The sequence below is a fragment of the Mus caroli genome, unplaced genomic scaffold (genome assembly GCF_978045245.1).
Source record: "Mus caroli unplaced genomic scaffold, Mus_caroli_1 scaffold_15, whole genome shotgun sequence".
Classification (NCBI taxonomy): Eukaryota; Metazoa; Chordata; class Mammalia; order Rodentia; family Muridae; genus Mus; species Mus caroli.
Window position 1 is genome coordinate 108,764,195 of NW_028227270.1, and position 17,364 is coordinate 108,781,558.

General features: G+C 43.0%; 1 protein-coding gene across 6 annotated transcripts in view; it reads left to right on the forward strand.

Moving 5' to 3' along the window:
* Ryr2 (ryanodine receptor 2) overlaps positions 1 to 17,364 on the forward strand; it is a 568,461-nt gene that overhangs the window by 423,978 nt on the left and 127,119 nt on the right. For all 6 annotated transcript variants that reach the window (XM_085831287.1, XM_085831288.1, XM_085831289.1 and 3 more), the window contains exons 57-62: positions 1,997 to 2,074; positions 4,361 to 4,436; positions 6,700 to 6,823; positions 7,706 to 7,821; positions 10,220 to 10,284; positions 14,156 to 14,277. In XM_085831287.1, coding sequence (XP_085687413.1) covers positions 1,997 to 2,074; positions 4,361 to 4,436; positions 6,700 to 6,823; positions 7,706 to 7,821; positions 10,220 to 10,284; positions 14,156 to 14,277 — 581 coding nt within the window. The remainder of the gene's footprint in view (positions 1 to 1,996; positions 2,075 to 4,360; positions 4,437 to 6,699; positions 6,824 to 7,705; positions 7,822 to 10,219; positions 10,285 to 14,155; positions 14,278 to 17,364) is intronic.

Genomic DNA, 17,364 nt, shown 5'->3' on the forward strand with positions numbered 1-17,364 from the left:
TCTTGAGCATTTATGTGTGCCCAGCATTATGCTGGGCAGCTCCTGTCTAAACCATGCCTGACTTTGGTGCTAGGCTGTGGGTTTAGCATTAGCTCCATTGTACAGGGACCAAACCCAATTTTGAAAGTAGCAGGTGACTTGGCTTGGAAGGTGTATGTTGTCATGTTAGATACAAGCAAGATATCACTTGCAATGCAAGCCATCATCAGTTGCCTGTGCAAGGGGACAATGAATGACAAGGATTAATGTCTGAGTCGGGAGAGAAGAGTGACTGATTGTGTAAGGCAATATATCTATTTCAGTTCTGTCACTGGGAGGGAATATATTGACACCAAAGGACTTAGAAGAGAAAAGGTTATCCCAGCTCTCAATTTCAGATTGTAAGCAATCACTGTGGAAGTCAGAGCAGGAGTGTGAGAGGCAGTCACCTCACACCAGCAGTCAAGAGCAGAGGGAAATGAATGCGAGCATGCTCACTTGCTTGTGCTCAGCTTGGCATCTCTCCAGTCATATGCAATTAGAATAGCTGCTCTGAAGCTGTGGAGCCATCTTCAATTTTACACTTTCATGATCATTTAAGTTTTATGCACTTACTGAACACATAGAAGCATGCATGTACACACACACACACACACAGAGAGAGAGAGAGAGAGAGAGAGAGAGAGAGAGAGAGAGAGAGAGAAAGAGAGAGAGAGAGCCAGAAAGAGATCAGTGATAGAGTTAAAACTAAAAGAATGATTGGCTTTCTGTCTTCTTTCCTGTTTCACATGCTCATTACCAGCATCTCATTCTTCCTCATCATGCACTAGTTCTAATAACAGAATAGTTAAGCTTTGCTGGAAGACGCAGAGTTCATGTCCTCCCCCCTCTCTGGTTAGACTAAGATAAGGGGTGTGATGCAGTGAAACTGTGAACGTTGACAAGTATTCTTTATTCCTAGTTTACTTTATGTGTCTAAGTGTGTGCATCTCTGTACACACATCCACACATGTGTGAACAAGGGCCTCCAGAGCTGGCAGTTCCTGAACTACCTACTGGGCTAACATGGGTGGTGGGAACTGAATTCAGGTCTTCTGCAGGCACTTAGCCATCACTCCCAGCCCTTTAAAAATACTAGTTTTTATTATTATTATTATTTGAAAGTGTCCTGCAGGTATTCAGTCTGTCCATTCTGGGATGTTTGCTCACTTGGTCTTGTGCGGGTAACCACAGCGGCCAAGAGTTCTTGTGTGCAATGGCACTTGGTCTTGTGCGGGTAACCACAGCAGCCAAGAGTTCTTGTGTGCAATGGCCAAGCGAGGCCCAGAAGACAACCTTCCTCCGCTCTCTTCATCCTGTGGCTCTTACAGGCCTTCTGACTTTTGTGATAGTCTCTCAGCTCTGTGTGTGTGTGGTCTGTCTGTCTGTCTATCTCTGTATGTGTGTGTTTGTGTGTGTATGGGGGGGTGGTGTCAGTGCTAGATCAATCATGACCCTATGTTCTAGCCATTACCCACTGTAAAAGGAGCTTCTCTGAGAGCAGCAGAAGTCTATAGCTATAAACATAAATATTTATATCCAGTTTGAAAAGCAAACATGTAGAAATAATGAAGTCTGATCATTGAAGATTTCCCTGTGAGCCATTTAATGCTACATAGTGAAGTTGTTTAATCTTTGTTTATCCTCACAACTGACCTACACATATGCTTGTAAAGGACTCTTTGTTCCTGTAGCTAACCAGGGTTGGTAAATCTCAAAGTCCCTTGGCTGCAGGACTTGGAACTTATCACATACTGCTGACTGTTAATTATTAACTTTTTAGACTGTCTATTCTTGAGGTATGAAGATAATCATAAGTGATTGTATAACACTCACATAAAAATTAATTTAAGGTTCCTTTGCAGTTATTTTGTTGACTTTACCTTAGAAAACAAAAGTTTGAACCTTGCCTTGTGTTTCTGAAGGGTCTTACTGCAGTTTTTAATGAGATACTGTTTTCTTTTTGTCAATCATCCAGGTGTCTATAGATGCTGCACATGGATACAGCCCCCGTGCTATTGACATGAGTAATGTTACACTCTCTCGAGACCTGCATGTAAGTATCTGGATTTTCACACTAGTCTCTAAAGCTCACTTAGAAAAAGCAAACTAGAATGCTTTCCTATTCATTTTATAGTGTGTATAAATGTTTCATGGTGATCATATGATGAGCCCACAGAGTTCATGGTTATTACACACTGACCTTTTAGTAACCTGAAAGTTGACATAAGTCCTAACCAGTCCTCATCTGTGGTTCCATCCTTCCTACGTCCTGTAGCTTTGAGTTTGCTAAACTGTTAGTTCTAGTCTTCCTCCCGGCTAGTGCACACTTCCTTTCCACACTCCTGGGTCATAACCTTCTAAATCTATGCGCTATTTTTGCTTCTCTGTTACCTACTGGGAAGCCCTCCCATAGGGCCACTTTCCCTTCCCACCCACATTTCCCATGATTTTCCTCCTGCAGCTCTAAATCTGATCCATCTCCCTCTGAATCATGTCGATCTTCTCCTTCATCTGTCCCTTTCCAATGCAGTCTCAAGGTCCTGCCTCAGTCTACCTGCCCAGCCATTGGCTGTTGGCATCTTTATTTCCCAATCAAACTCAGTTTGAGGCAGTGACCTGCAGCATCTTACAAGCAAACATGAGAATTCCCATTTAATTTGGGAATCCATTTGATCACGTCCCCAACACCTTGTGTTGCTCCCCATGGCCTGAAATGTTAAATGGAGATCTTCAGCAGCTGACACTTCCCATTCTGAGTCCCATGACGGAACTTGTCACCCTGCTCCATTCCACCACAGACAGGAATTTTTCCTGCATTCACTATTTTCCTGTTTGTACTGAGCTGTATTTAGTCATGTAGTAGATGTCAGGGTCATCGGACTGGCAGTCAGATTAGGGAAGTGCTTGTGTTTAGTTACCCTTATTTTACTTCATGGTGGCCCTGGACTATAAGCTTGGTGACATAAAAGAGGCCTGAGCCATGGAACATAGGAGGAAAGATGGGCTTTAGTGTAATGTGGCAGCACTGCAGAGCACATGGAGGAAGACGTGTACAATGTACTAGGATCTAGTACTATCTGAGGTTTTAGGCCTTCACTGGGGGCCCTGGTGAGGACCACTCAGGATGAAAGTGGCTACTGTTGGACTTTTTAGAGCTGTTTCCTCGGGGCCACAGAGAGGGATCAGTAGTTAAGAGCATTTGTCCTGTCCTTGGAGGAACTGGGTTATACCGAGCAGCATCAGGAGCTCAGTGTGTGTTAAGTCCAGCTCCAGAGAATGAGATGCCCTCTTCTGGTCACTGTGAGTGCCAGCACACACACACACACACACACACACACACACACACACACTCTGTAGGTGCCCCCCACCTTTTGTGGGTACCCACAGAGACACACATAAATATAAAAATGCATGAGAAAGAGTTAATAAATAACTGTGAATACCACCTTAATTAGTGACCACCTTAATTAACAACCACCTTAATTGCTCATGTTAAAGAATGCATATTTTAGTTTGTTCATGTATGGAAATTGATCACATTGCATTTGTCCCATCCATAGCCCTGTGTGCTCTGTGTCACTAGGGTATGTTTTGGGATAAATCATGTGAGTGAAAGATAAACACTTGTTTCCACAGAGCTTACATTCCCAAGTCACTGCAGAACATTGATCTGAATATGATTAGTGTTGGTTCAAGAGAGCCATGGATATAGGGATGAACTCCATGTGCTGATGAAATGCTTGCTTTACTCTCCATTCGTGCTCTAGGAACCAATTACAATGACAGTGTAATCTTGACTGTGAAAGAACCCAAGAATATTAGAATTTTTTCCCTCAAAATTCACAAGGCCTCAGTAAAGATTACACACACGTGCTCTAAGACTCTCCATTTAATTAGGCAAAGAATGATCTAGAAATAAAGTCTTTGTTTGTACTGGATTCTTCTTTTAATTATTTAAAAAGGTACAGGTTGGGTTATAAAACTTTTGAGTTAAACCACAAATTTGTATTTATGTCTATTTTCTGTTTACATCCATAGCTATTTCAAAGCTTCTTTGTCGAATTAACATAAGACACATTTAAGTATAATGAATAATAAAGGCTATTCCCATTAAATCCACAGTGTGTAGATATTTACCATATAATTTCTCAAATCATTGAAGTTCTGTGGAGTTGGATTTCCAAGTGAGGGGTTGTGTCTGACTACATTTTAGGCTCATCTCAGCACTAATATTCTGCTCTCCTGCTTTAAGACATGTTTGTGTGTCCTGCCTGAGAAGACAGCTCTGTCTTCTTTTACAGAAGGATCAGTTGACTCCTTAATATTTGGTCCATTGTAGGCTATGGCAGAGATGATGGCTGAAAACTACCACAACATATGGGCCAAGAAAAAGAAACTGGAGCTGGAATCCAAAGGTAGTATTTCTTAGAGACCTCTGTTTGAAAACACAGAGTTTTACTGTAGGAGCATAGGATGCTGATGAAGTAGTTCCTTTCTTTTGCTTAAAACGTCACCATACCTCCATTCTACAAAAATGTTTCACATGTGCCTGCATCAGATTCCAACAAGAAGCTGTAATTTCTTTATTGTTAGTGTGTATTCCTTGTATTTTAATAGTGTTTCTCCCTCCCTCTTTGTATCTTAATGCTGTCTAAATTTATTCTAACCTCCAAATATTTGAATTAGTATAGTGGTGCTGGACACTTGGTGTGTTATATTTGTTAGACTCTGAGCATGACCCTCATGCCTGACTAACCTCTCGCCAGTCCTTTGTTTATGCCAGCTGTGTTATTGCTATTCTCGTGGTGGGGTTTCCTATTTTCCCACGTTCTCTAGTTTTATTTTTAGTGCTGGGGATTGAACTCAAGCCTTATGCATTCTAGCCAAGGAACTGTCCCCTCAGCCTTCCTTTTAGCTTTGCATTTTAGACAGAGTTACCAGGAGATGTGAGATAGTAAACATGCTATGTTGCCAAAGCAGGTGGCAACTCTCTTGCTTCCTGAGTTACAGGCCTTTTTTTCTCCTTTTTTTCTTTTAAATAACTTTTAGATTAATTTTGATTATTTGTGTGTGTATGTGCGTGTGTGTGTGAATGCAGTGTCCACAGAGGCAGAAATTGGGCATCAGTTCCCTGAAAGCTGGACTTGCAGACTTGGTGGTTGTGTTATGGATGCTGGGAACCAAAGTTGTCCTCTGGAAAAGTAGCGGGTACTCTTAACCACTGAGTCATCTCTCCAGTCTCTTATTTCCACTTTAAAAAGTACCAATATGCTAATAAATCTTTTCATGATTTACTTTCATAAAAATATTATTCAAGCTAATGCATTCTATGTGGAGAGTGTCCTGCATTGTTATACATTTATATTTGTATTATGTGTATTTGTGTGTTTGTATATGTTATGTCTATGTGTTTGTGTATGTGTTTGTGTGTGTGTGTATTTCTCTGTGCATTAAAGTTGGAAACACTTAGTGATTCTTCAGCTTTAATCTTGCATAGTTTTATTTCTTCCAATTCTGATTTTTTTTTTTTAATTTTCACTGCATCTAGATGAATCCACTTTAGAAAAGCCTTGAGAAAAAAAAATATGTTGCTCACTCTGGTGTTTGGTGCCCCTGGGGAGTGTATGAAAGTTTAAAGGAGAATAACAGACCTTGATAGAACTGTGAATCATTAAGAAAAATTGGAGTAGGGGCTGAAAATGTAACTCAGGACTTCCTGGCATACACAAGGTCCTGGGGCTACTCCTCAGACATGCTAATGATAAGAGAGGAAAAGAAAAGAATAGAAGCTGAGGAGTTAAAAGTCCTAAAACTTGTACCAGCGCTCCAAATTCAGTGACCAGGGTCAGGCCTGCATTTCTTTCTTCCCCACTTTGATATGAATAAGCTCACAAGTCATAGCAACTCTTGATGTGTTTGGGTAGCATCCTGGGAATACTTGCACATCTCCTGGGCTCTCTGCTGAACTAGCTCCTTTCTTCCCACATAACATACCCACACCTACATGGCCAGTGGGGGACAAAAATGAGGGATGGAAGAGTGAGGTAGAGTTATGCCGCTATTTAGAGGGACTCTCACCCTTGGTTGTGAGTTCTTTTATTTTGTTAATGTGACAAAATCTTTGAACTCTTTGAAATGTAGCTAAGGATGAACTTCAACTCCTGATTCCCTGTCTCCACCTCCCAGTGCTGTAATACAGGCCTGTGTTTCCATACCTGGAAGATTCTCATGAGTTTTAAAATCATACTTATTTTCTATAAGTTCTAAATGATATCCAGGCTCTTGATAGAGGCCTCTGGATGAATGCATTTTTTTATGTATTTATATGCATACTATAACCTAGAAGGTGCCAGAAAGATACTTCCATACTGAAGACATTTTCCCTTTCTTTTCTTCTTGGACCAGAAAATGAAGCAACACCTTAAAAATCTCTTTAGAGTCTCTTACCAGCTATACCTGCTTTATTGTCTTTATCATGCCTCAAATCTAGGCTCTTTCTAATGAAAGAACCCCCTTGGTTGTTTTCCTTCCACGGTGACAGCACATGTAACCAGCACTTGGTATTTCAAATACATGCATTTTCAGGCTAGAAATGCTGGCTAGCATGCTTATGTAGTCTTGGCTGGGTGTCATCTCAGAGTATGTGGTGAGTTTCTTTTGTTCTTGCTGATCTCTCAGGAGGGGGAAACCACCCCCTGCTGGTGCCTTATGACACACTGACAGCCAAGGAGAAAGCCAAGGACAGAGAAAAAGCCCAAGACATCTTCAAGTTCCTACAGATCAGTGGTTATGTGGTATCCAGGCAAGTGGACACCCATCTCATGTTCTTTCCAAACAATCACTGGGTTCTGACTAAAATTGAGCTCAGTGGCCCTACTAAACCTTGGGGTAGCTGGTTAGTTGCTTCAAAGTACATGTCCTAGCATCCCTTCTGTTGCTGTGGTAAAGCACCCAACAGAAGCAGCTTAAAGTAGAGAGGATTTATTTTATCTCCCAATTCTAGGTTGCAGTCCACCTTTAGAGAAGTTGGTGGCAGGGGGTTGAGCTTTTAGTCCCAACACCATGGAGAGCAGAGAAAAATGAATGCACACATGATTAGGCCCCAACCAGAGTCTCTCCCTTTACACAGCCCCAGAATGATGCAACCTATTTGCAGACTTAGTTTTCTTACATTAGAAAAGCCAGTCTCCCACAGGCCAGTCTGTGTAGACAGTCCCTCACTGTGGCTCTGCTCCCAAATAATTTCAAGTTGTGTCAAGCTTAACCATCTGAACTCAGGCCAGAGACACAACACCCTTAGGTGTTTGTCCTGTAAGTTCCTTTTGCAACTTCATTCAGCTGCCTTCCATCATTTAGGCAAACTCTTAAGAAAAAGAAAGAGAACCACTCACTGTTTGCATAATTGCAATATTTTAGCAGTAGTAGTGGAACGATTCACTTTAGTTTTATATTAGATGCAAATATTCCTTAAAGACAAACCCCCTTTAGTCATAAGCAATAAGAATATTATTACATTCAATTTTATGTGCAGCTTTTAAAATAAAATTTTATATTTTGAGATCTTTCTCTCTCTTTCTCTCTGTCTCTCCCTCCCTCCTTCCCTCCCTCCCCACCTCTCACTCACACACACACACACACACACACACACACACACACACCCCTTTACTTACTTTTGCCTTTCTAGAGGGTTCAAGGACCTGGATCTAGACACACCTTCGATTGAGAAGCGATTTGCCTATAGTTTCCTGCAGCAGCTGATCCGATACGTGGATGAGGCGCATCAGTACATCCTGGAGTTTGGTATGTAGCTGGTCTTGCTGCTCATCGTTCAGGTCTTGCTATTCCTAGAGCATCCACAGCATAGAGAAAGGGGTTGCTTCCACAGTCTGTCCATTTCAGTACAGAGGAGTGTGTAGTAGCCAGGAGTGCGTAGCACCCAGTAACCAACAAGCTGCTAGAGAGGGGGTCGTATTTGAGAACTTTAAAATATCCTCTAGTGCTGTATGAATGCACACACATTTCTCATGCACTGACAGAAGCTTAGCTGTTTCCAATGCTTCCCATACTGTCCGTGTGTAATGACCTTCTGGCACAAACTGACTTTTTTTCTGAGACAATCATCTTCAGCAGTGGGGTGACCAGGTTCAAGATTGTTCATACTTAAGCTTCTTGGAATTTTTAGTTGTTGTTCATTTGTTTTGTTTTTGAGGTAGGTTCTCACTATATAGCCAGTCGTGAGTTTACTATATTAAATAGGCTGGTGTTGGATTTAAAAAGATCTTCCTGCCTCTGCCTCCCGAGTGTTGGGATTAAAGGCCTGCACCATCACACCCAGCTAAAAACAGTATTTTAATACTGAAAATTTGAAACACTCTGGTGATGAGAGTTTCATCAAGGGTCTTTCCATGCCATTGCACGGTAGTTTTACAGGGAGTAGAGAAAACTTCAGGCTAGAATGTTAGTAGCTACTCTTCTCCTTTCCTCCCTCCCTCCTTTTCTCCCTCCCTCCCTCCCTTCCTTCTTTCCTACCTCCCTTCCTTTCTTTATTTCTATTACAGTTTCATTCATATTTCTCAAAATATTTAATGTAGAAAAGGATATTTCTTTCACTTCCTGAAATATTTTTGTTTTGACTGTGCACAACACCATCTTAATTTATTTTACACAAGATAGTCCCTCATAAAGGTATTTGTAAGCTTGCAGACTGGAGGTGCAGGCTCTGAAATACCAACTACATGGGAGACTGATATAGCAAGATTGCAAGTTCAAGGCCAACCTGGGCTACAGAGTGAGGTTAAGACCAGCCTAGGTAACTTATTGAGAGCCAACCTCAAAACAAAACAAAACAACAAGAAACACACACACACACGCACACACACCAGGCAGAGGCTTAGAGGTGATGCCTACTGGTAAAGTACTTGCTGGGATCATTGTTCTATCCCCAGGACCTGGGATGGGGGCTGGGGATGGGGAGAGCAGAGGGAATTCAAGTATAAAAAACAAGCAACCTGTCTTAGTCAGGGTTTCTATTCCTGGACAAAACACCATGACCAAGAAGCAATTTGAGAAGGAAAGGGTTTATTTAGCTTACACTTCCACACTGCTGTTCATCACCAAAGGAAGTCAGGACTGGAACTCAAGCAGGTCAGGAAGCAGGAGCTGATGCAGAGGCCATGGAGGGATGTTTTTTACTGGCTTGCTTCCCCTGGCTTGCTCAGCCTGCTCTCTTATAGAACCAAGACTACCAGCCCAGAGATGGTCCCACCCACAAGGGGCCTTTCCCCCTTGATCACTAATTGAGGAAATGCCTTACAGTTGGATCTCATGGAGGCATTTCCCCAACTGAAGCTCCTTTCTCTGTGATAACTCCAGCTGTGTCAAGTTGACACACAAAACCAGCTAGTACACAACCCCCCCCCAAAAAAAAAACAAAAATCATTTTTTGTTTTGATATCATAAAATATCACCTGTATTCCACAAAGTTACTCTGAATTTTTACCTGAGATTTGCTAAAGCATATATCATCATTCCTATTTCTAATTGCAAAAGAGGTTTTTTCCTAGCACAAGTCAATTGTAGCCTTATAAAATTTGAATTTTTATGTTCAACTCTGAACCTTTTAGTTCCACACAAAGCTCTGCATATTGACAGGGCTGCTTAGCCATTACTACCTCTCCTGTGTATGCATGCACATACCTCTTATGTGTACATGAAAGGGGTAATGGAGACAGCCTTCCAGGCCAGGGTGTCCAGGCCGATCATTTCTTGACCTGCCTCTTTACACTCTAAACCTCTGGAGAACTAAATGTGGTTTTATTTCTCATAGCAAATCCTCTTTTGACAATCCTCACATGCATGCCCACAGGCCAACTTGATCTAGGCAACTCTTCAGTTGAGACTCTCTTCCCTGGGACCCCTGGCTGTGTCAAGTTGACTGAGAACACTAACAGGCACACATATCCAAGGTGTTTTTGTGCTCATAACTCTCCATATGAGTTTGCCATAGCAACTGTCTAATTTGGAGATAATTTTTTTAAAAAGAACTTGTATATTTCATCATGTTGCTGAATTTAGCCCATATACATTGATGTTTTCCATTCAGTTTGGTGGGGTGATACATATAGGAAGGCCTTTTAAGGAGAAATCTCTTAAAGTGTTGGAAGTTCAGCATGGACCTAAAATCTCTTCCTGTCTACAGATGGTGGCAGCAGAAGCAAAGGAGAACACTTCCCGTACGAGCAAGAAATCAAGTTCTTTGCCAAAGTACAGTATACAATGCCCCTTGTTTCTCCCTCAGTTGTATATCTACAAAACAGACCCATCGAATGAATCATCACTACCGTTAGAATACACTTGTCTATGAACGCTACTCTGTTACAAGGGCACACTGTCTGGCTCAGAAATAACCTGCATGACTCATGTGAGCCAGGTCTGTTTGTGGTGTTCTTGGTCAGTACTTACCTTACGCTCACTCGGCTCTCCCCCATATGTTCCTCGCATGATTTATTTAGAAGATATCAATTTCTTAACATTCTGTACATTTTCTGTAGCTTAACTACATATGAGATGAATACACATATATTGCTTTGGCCATAAATTCCATGTTGTGTAGAGTCTCAATCTTGCTCTTTCACAAGCTGAGGCTCAGAGGGTAAATTGATCATCGGAAGAGTATAGCCCATCATTATTATTGATACCATTCCATAGGAACTTGTCAAGGGCCCTCCACATTGCTGGGGAAGTCAACCAAGGAGGAATGGACTAAGGATATTGCAGCCAGGCACTGGGGTCACCCCTGTCCTTAGGTGTGTCAGGGAGTAGATCGCCCTGGGATAGACAGAGATACATTACTTTCCCTTACCTGCCTTGCAGTTGAGCTGGAGGCTTTCTGTTACTGACGGTTTTCTACCACTATACTTGTATTGGTGATAGTTCAGATCATTTCTATAAGCACCGCACTTGATAGATTTTCAAATGGCATGCTGTTTGAATGATTAACAACCTTTGGTTATTGTCTTAGTCAGGGTTTCTATTCCTGGACAAAACATCATGACCAAGAAGCAAGTTGGGGAGGAAAGGGTTTATTCAGCTCACACTTCCATATCCATACTGTTGTTCATCACCAAAGGAAGTCAGGACTGGAACTCAAGCAGGTCAGAAAGCAGGAGCTGATGCAGAGGCCACGGAGGGATGTTCTTTACTGGCTTGCTTCCCCTGGCTTGCTCAGCCTGCTCTCTTATAGAACCCAAGACTACCAGCCCAGAGATGGTCCCACCCACAAGGGGCCTTTCCCCCTTGATCACTAATTGAGGAAATGCCTTACAGTTGGATCTCATGGAGGCATTTCCTCAACTGAAGCTCCTTTCTCTGTGATAACCCCAGCTGTGTCAAGTTGACACAAAACTAGCCAGTACAGTTATATTTTCAGAATTATACATTTTACTGGATGTCTTGTCTTTCTTTCCACTCAATATAGCACTCAGAGTTTCTTCCAGTCATCCAAAGATGTGGTTTATGCCAGGATGCATATTGTTAGTATTAAATGGATAAATGACAGATTGATAGGACAGAGAAAGAGAGAGATGACTGCTAGATAAATAGATCAGTTATTTCAGCCACTGCATGATTGCAACCCCCTCTTGATATACAGTTATCAGAATGATGTGTGTTCATGCCATGAATATACCTTTTTTTTTTAAAAGATTTATTTATTTATTATATGTAAGTACACTGTAGCTGTCTTCAGACACTTCAGAAGAGGGCGCCAGATCTCATTATGGCTGGTTGTGAGCCACCATGTGGTTGCTGGGATTTGAACTCTGGATCTTCGGAAGAGCAGTCAGGTGCTCTTACCCACTGAGCCATCTCACCAGCCCCCATGAATATACCTTTAAACTGCCTATTTACCTACCACTCCTACTTGCTACTTATAGATGTTTAATGTGGCTTAATTTCATCTTCCATTTTGATCAAGTATTTTTAATCTTCCATGTGGGTCAAAAATGGGATCCTGCGTCTGCTTGGGGCAAGGGCCGGCCGCTGGGTGAGGCTGGACGTGGGAAATTTGGCTGCATGGATCCCCATGGAACAGCTGGGCGGGCATCAGGATTCCGGTCCAGGGGTGGGGAAGGCACAGTCTGAGGTCCCCACGGACCTGCCGGAGTTGGGCTCAGACTCTCGGGCACCACAGATGCCGCTGGGTGCCCGAGGAAGAGCTGGCTCTGGGGTCCCTGGGCTGCATGGAGACCAGGAACGCCAGGTTCTCAGTCTTGGACACCATGGATGCTGCTTGATGTCACAGAAGAGCTGAGAACAGAGTGGGCCCGCAGGCAGACTCTGGTCCTGGCCGAAAGGAAAAGGGCAGGGAGGAGAGAGCTCTGGCAGCTTCCAATTGGGAAGAGTCCTTAGCTAGATTGGCAGGCTGCTTGGCTTGGTGGTAGCTGTGGTTGGAGCACAGGGAGGCCTCCGGGCGGGAGATTAGATGCATGGCTCTTTAGAGGGAGACCCGCTCCATTGCTCCAGCACTGTGGATCCCTATGCGAAGAGGCAGTCCATGGTTTTAAAGCATTTATTGTAGAAAGGCAGAAAGAGGGAGAAGAGTAGAGAATTAGAGGACAGCTATGGCCACGTGGAGAGAGGGGAGAAGGGAAGGTGGATAGAGGGGGAGCAAGAGGGCAAGAGAGAAGTAGGAAGCAGGAGCAAGGGTAAGAGAGGGAGGAGGGGGCAAACAGCTTCTTTTATAGTGGGCTGAGCCTACTTGGCTGTTGGCAGATAACTGTGGGGGTGGAGTCCAGACAGAATACCAGGAGCTTGGGGCATTGCCTATGTGATTGATGGCCCACATACCTCTCTGTGGGTGTGTGTCTGTGGGAGGCTGTCACTGTGACAGGAGCCAGGGGCCCAGGAAGAATGGCTGAGCACTTCCCATAGGGTCACCAGGGTTCAATACCTGTGCTTGACTGGAGACAGGCTGTCTGTGCACAGGTCACCACCCCACACTTCCAGCCAGTATAAAGTTCTTATAAAGACTTTCAAGAGAGCGATATTGTGTAAAATGTGTATTTAGTCATTCGGTATAACTGTTTTATGTAGCAAAGTAGGAGAAAAAGACTATATCCAGCACAATAGAGCAAGTACCAATTCTAGAAATCAGAAAATGACTATATGGATCTAAAAATCCAACCTTGTTTCTTGCTTGATTTCTTTTGCCTAGTAGGCTTAGAGAGAGAGAGAGAGAGAGAGAGAGAGAGAGAGAGAGAGAGAGAGATCTATCCAAAATGCCTTGGAGGGGCAGAGAATGTAAGATTTTCTCGTATAAGATAGAAAAGGCCTGCCCACCCAGTGAAGCACCCCTGAGCTGAGATCTGCTGGTAAAGAGAATGAAGAGTCCAAAGTACGAGTCACAGGCAGGGCATTGTGTGTACTGAGTTATGTGCATATGTCTACTGAGTAGGAGAAAGAGTCAACCCAGGGGAGCAGGGCTAAACCTGAACATGACAGGGACTTTGGCCTTGAGAAGAGACAGATACTATGTGCATTGTATGGTTTTAAGTTGGCCTTTTGTTTCATTTTCCATTCTACATCTACAGAGCATCAATGGTGGGGCAACCACACACAGTGAACAATAGTACAAACAGGATGATACCACACCCTTGGTTCTCATATATAACAGTGACTCAGTGTGTCACTCAAGGAACTCAAGAGCCCTTTGGCCACTGAACTGCATTTTATGATCATTATCATATATGTCTCACATTGAGAAAATAAGGAGAATAATTCCGAACTATTAAAAATTTCTGTGTTCCTAGTAATTATCTCTCAGCATATCATACTCCATCTCTCCACTACATGCTCATACACATGTGCACATGCATACATACAAACATGCACACACACATATATACACACATGTGCACATGTATACATACATGCACACATGCATACATACACCCATGCACACATGCATACATACATGTGCACATGCGTGGGATGAAGCTGACAGAAGGGATCTAGATGTACCCATAGAATTAGCGTGGGTGCAGTATTGCACAGAGCTCTCTGTGTGCTTTGAGCTCTGGTTCCTCTCTCTCTCATACTGCACTTCATAGATCTGTTTTCTCTTCCTCTCTTTCAGGTTGTTCTTCCTTTAATTGATCAGTATTTCAAAAACCACCGTCTGTACTTCTTGTCTGCTGCAAGCAGGCCTCTCTGCACTGGAGGACATGCATCCAACAAAGAGAAGGAGATGGTGACAAGGTAAAGAGCCATGGCCTTAATGCTTTATATTTGATTTGTGTTTGCGTTTGGGTCAGAAAACCAACCACAGGACCTAGAGCAGGGGAGAAGAGTCTCCTGCCCTCTCCTGTGAGCCTAACACTAAGTGTGTAGAGGTTCTGCAAGTTAACACATGTGTATGTTAGAGACAGATCTTTTTATTTTGGCATTTAAAGGTAACACTAACAAAAGCAATAGAATACCATTCAAGACAAAATAGTTAGGGTACTATAGCTGGAGTGTCCAAGAAGGTTGGGAAGGGATCTCCAGACTGGCATTTATGAGAAATGTGCAGAACATTTTCTGAACATTATTTTCTTTGAATTTTTTTTAACAATCTAATATTCTGAGAGCTTTTTTCTTTTAAAGGACAGCAATGTCCTACTCAGACACTTTTAATTTAATTTAAAAAAAATTAAATCATAGTCCCATCATGGTAGTGGGATGAAACAAAACAAAACAAAACAAAACAAAACAAAACAAAACAAAACAAAACAAAACAAAACGTGCTTTTCTGGTATTCTCTTGTGTCTTTCAACCTGGTGTCTTGGGAACGCCTTGTTTGGTTTAACACTGACATCTTCTTTATAGATTTTTTTAAATGTGGGGGTCTACTGCATTTCTGGGTGTATTTTCTTGAAACTGTGTTAGGACTCTGTCCACATGGAGCTTGATGACCGTGAAGATCTGGGGCACCGCATTGCTCACACTCCTCCCAAGCTTCTGGAGTGTATCTGAGCAACGTTTTCCTAATTGAGAGGAAGCTATGTGAAGAGCCCTTGCTTCTCTTGGCCTTGACTTTCCTGCCACGTGGGATGATCATGTCTGATCAGAGAGAGTGAATTGTAACCAGGGGGACCAACATCACTGGTGGACAGGATTGAGGAGTCCAGGCTTGAAGAATGCGAGAGGGTGGAACTAGCTGGAGTGTCCAGCTCATTTAATTTTTATTACCTCATTCCCTGACTACTCGATGTCACTGCACACATACACACTGTATCTGTCTGTCTGTCTGTCTGTCACTTTCTCTCTGTGTCTCTGTTTCTCTGTTTATGCCTCTCTTCTCTCCTATCTGTCTGTCTGTCTGTCTAAATGTCTCTGTCTCTTCTTAAATACTGATCTCCCTGCGAGGCTGATAAAACATACCACTGTGCATAGCAGGATCAGGGGCAGTGTACAGTCACACCGCACTGTGGAACTGCAGCCCTTACAGCTTGAGCTTGACCTCCTCCCTAAATTCCCTAAGAAGGGAAAGAGCAGTCTGGCAGAATTTCACACTGGTGCTCTCTCATCAGCGTCTCCAGTTCCATGGCCCAGTGGACTGGGAGAATACACAAACAGCTAGACAACCCAGAGACACCCAGAACCCACAGAGCATGCTGAACTCCAAATCTTCTGCTCTTTCTGTGGTTTGTAAGAATCACAGATCCTAGTTGCCCAGAAATACTATCCCCCAAAGAGATGGAAATTTACCTTCCTGGAAGAATTTCCCTTTGGTGTCTGCTGCTCTTGCTTTTCCTGATGCTAGGTGCTTAGTGTGCAGTAAGATGAGGAAGACACACCTTTCTCTGGCTCATTCTCCTTGAGTGAACAGAATCAAATAAAGGGAGATGCAGAACTGTCTGTTGCCAAAAGAGCCTAACAGCCTAGAAGTGGATCTATCAGGAGTAGCTGTGTTAACATATAGTCAGTGTTATAAATTCAGTAGCCCAAGAATGCTGCACTTGAATGCTGGAGGGTCATAATCAATACTCCTAACACAAGTGAGGATGCAGCCATGTAGTGTGTGAGCTTAGGACAGAGCTGTCACTCCTTGGAAAGAGGGCATTCAGAAGCCACCGTGAAGCTCAGAAGATGAGGGGTCTTGGTTAGAGTTGCATTTATTTATAATTAGTAAATAAAATTATAGTACAAATAATATACACATTAACATCAAATATCACACCTAAGAGTTTCATACAGAGATTTTTATTTTTAAAATATTTTGCTCTGCTAAATGGCATTCTCAAATCTGACTCAGACCTTTGCAGATGAACATTTTCTTGAAAAAGCTACAAAATACCCTATGCAATTAACTTTCATCAATAAGTAAATCAAGCTGGGTGTGGTGGCATCTGCCTGTAGTCTCACCACTCAGGAGAAAAAACAGTTAGATTGGAGTTCAAGGATAGCCTGGACTCCTTGGTTAGTTTGAGACCAGCCTGAGATGTGTAGGTTGTCCATGTCTCAAATCAACAAATATACTTTTAACAATCAGTTAATCCATATTGCTATAAACTAGTACAGAGCCATCTGATCAAAATGTGCTTTCCGGTTGGTTGGTCTCTGGTGTTTTCGTACCCCTGGTGCTAGGGACTTGGGTTTTGGGAAGCTGGGAGCTGGGGAACAAGGAGCCAGCTGACCCCACCTAGGAAGCCAGTTTAGGTAAACCTTTGCAATCCTCCAGGAAAGAATGCTGGGAATGGTTGACAAATGACTCCCCGGAGGGCTCAGAAGAGAACGTATGCCTTCAGATGGCAGAAGGTGTGATCTGGTGGATTAAGTGCCATGGTGGAGCAGGACACGTCGTTCCTGAAAGTATCAGAAGGGAACACCCAGAGGATGCAGTGCCAGCGGAGGGCTAGACATCAGGATAGGCTTGGTGGGGTCTGTACAGCCTGAGCTGAGTCTGGGAAGCAGGGTTAGGGACAGTGAGAAGGAAATGGTGTATAACAATCAACATGAGCAAAGGATATCCCTACAAGGAGTCCCTTGGGAGGTCATGGGGCTGGGAATGGGTGAAGAGGCAGAGGCTCCACCTACTCTCATAACTCCGGAATCTCTACTGAGGGGTAGTGGGTTTGGGGCTGTGATACTGACTAAAGAATATAAGCTGTGGTTATGTGGAATGCCCCACTGATAACCGCTGTGAATTCCCTGGGACCCCAAGGTAGGATGATAAAGACACTCAACAACCCCGTCATCATTAAGATGCCTTCTGGTTATCACCTCTGCCATTTCCTCTGACTGCTCTTCAGATAATCAGTCCAGATTCCGTTTCCAATTCATGAAGTCTACATCCAGAGGATG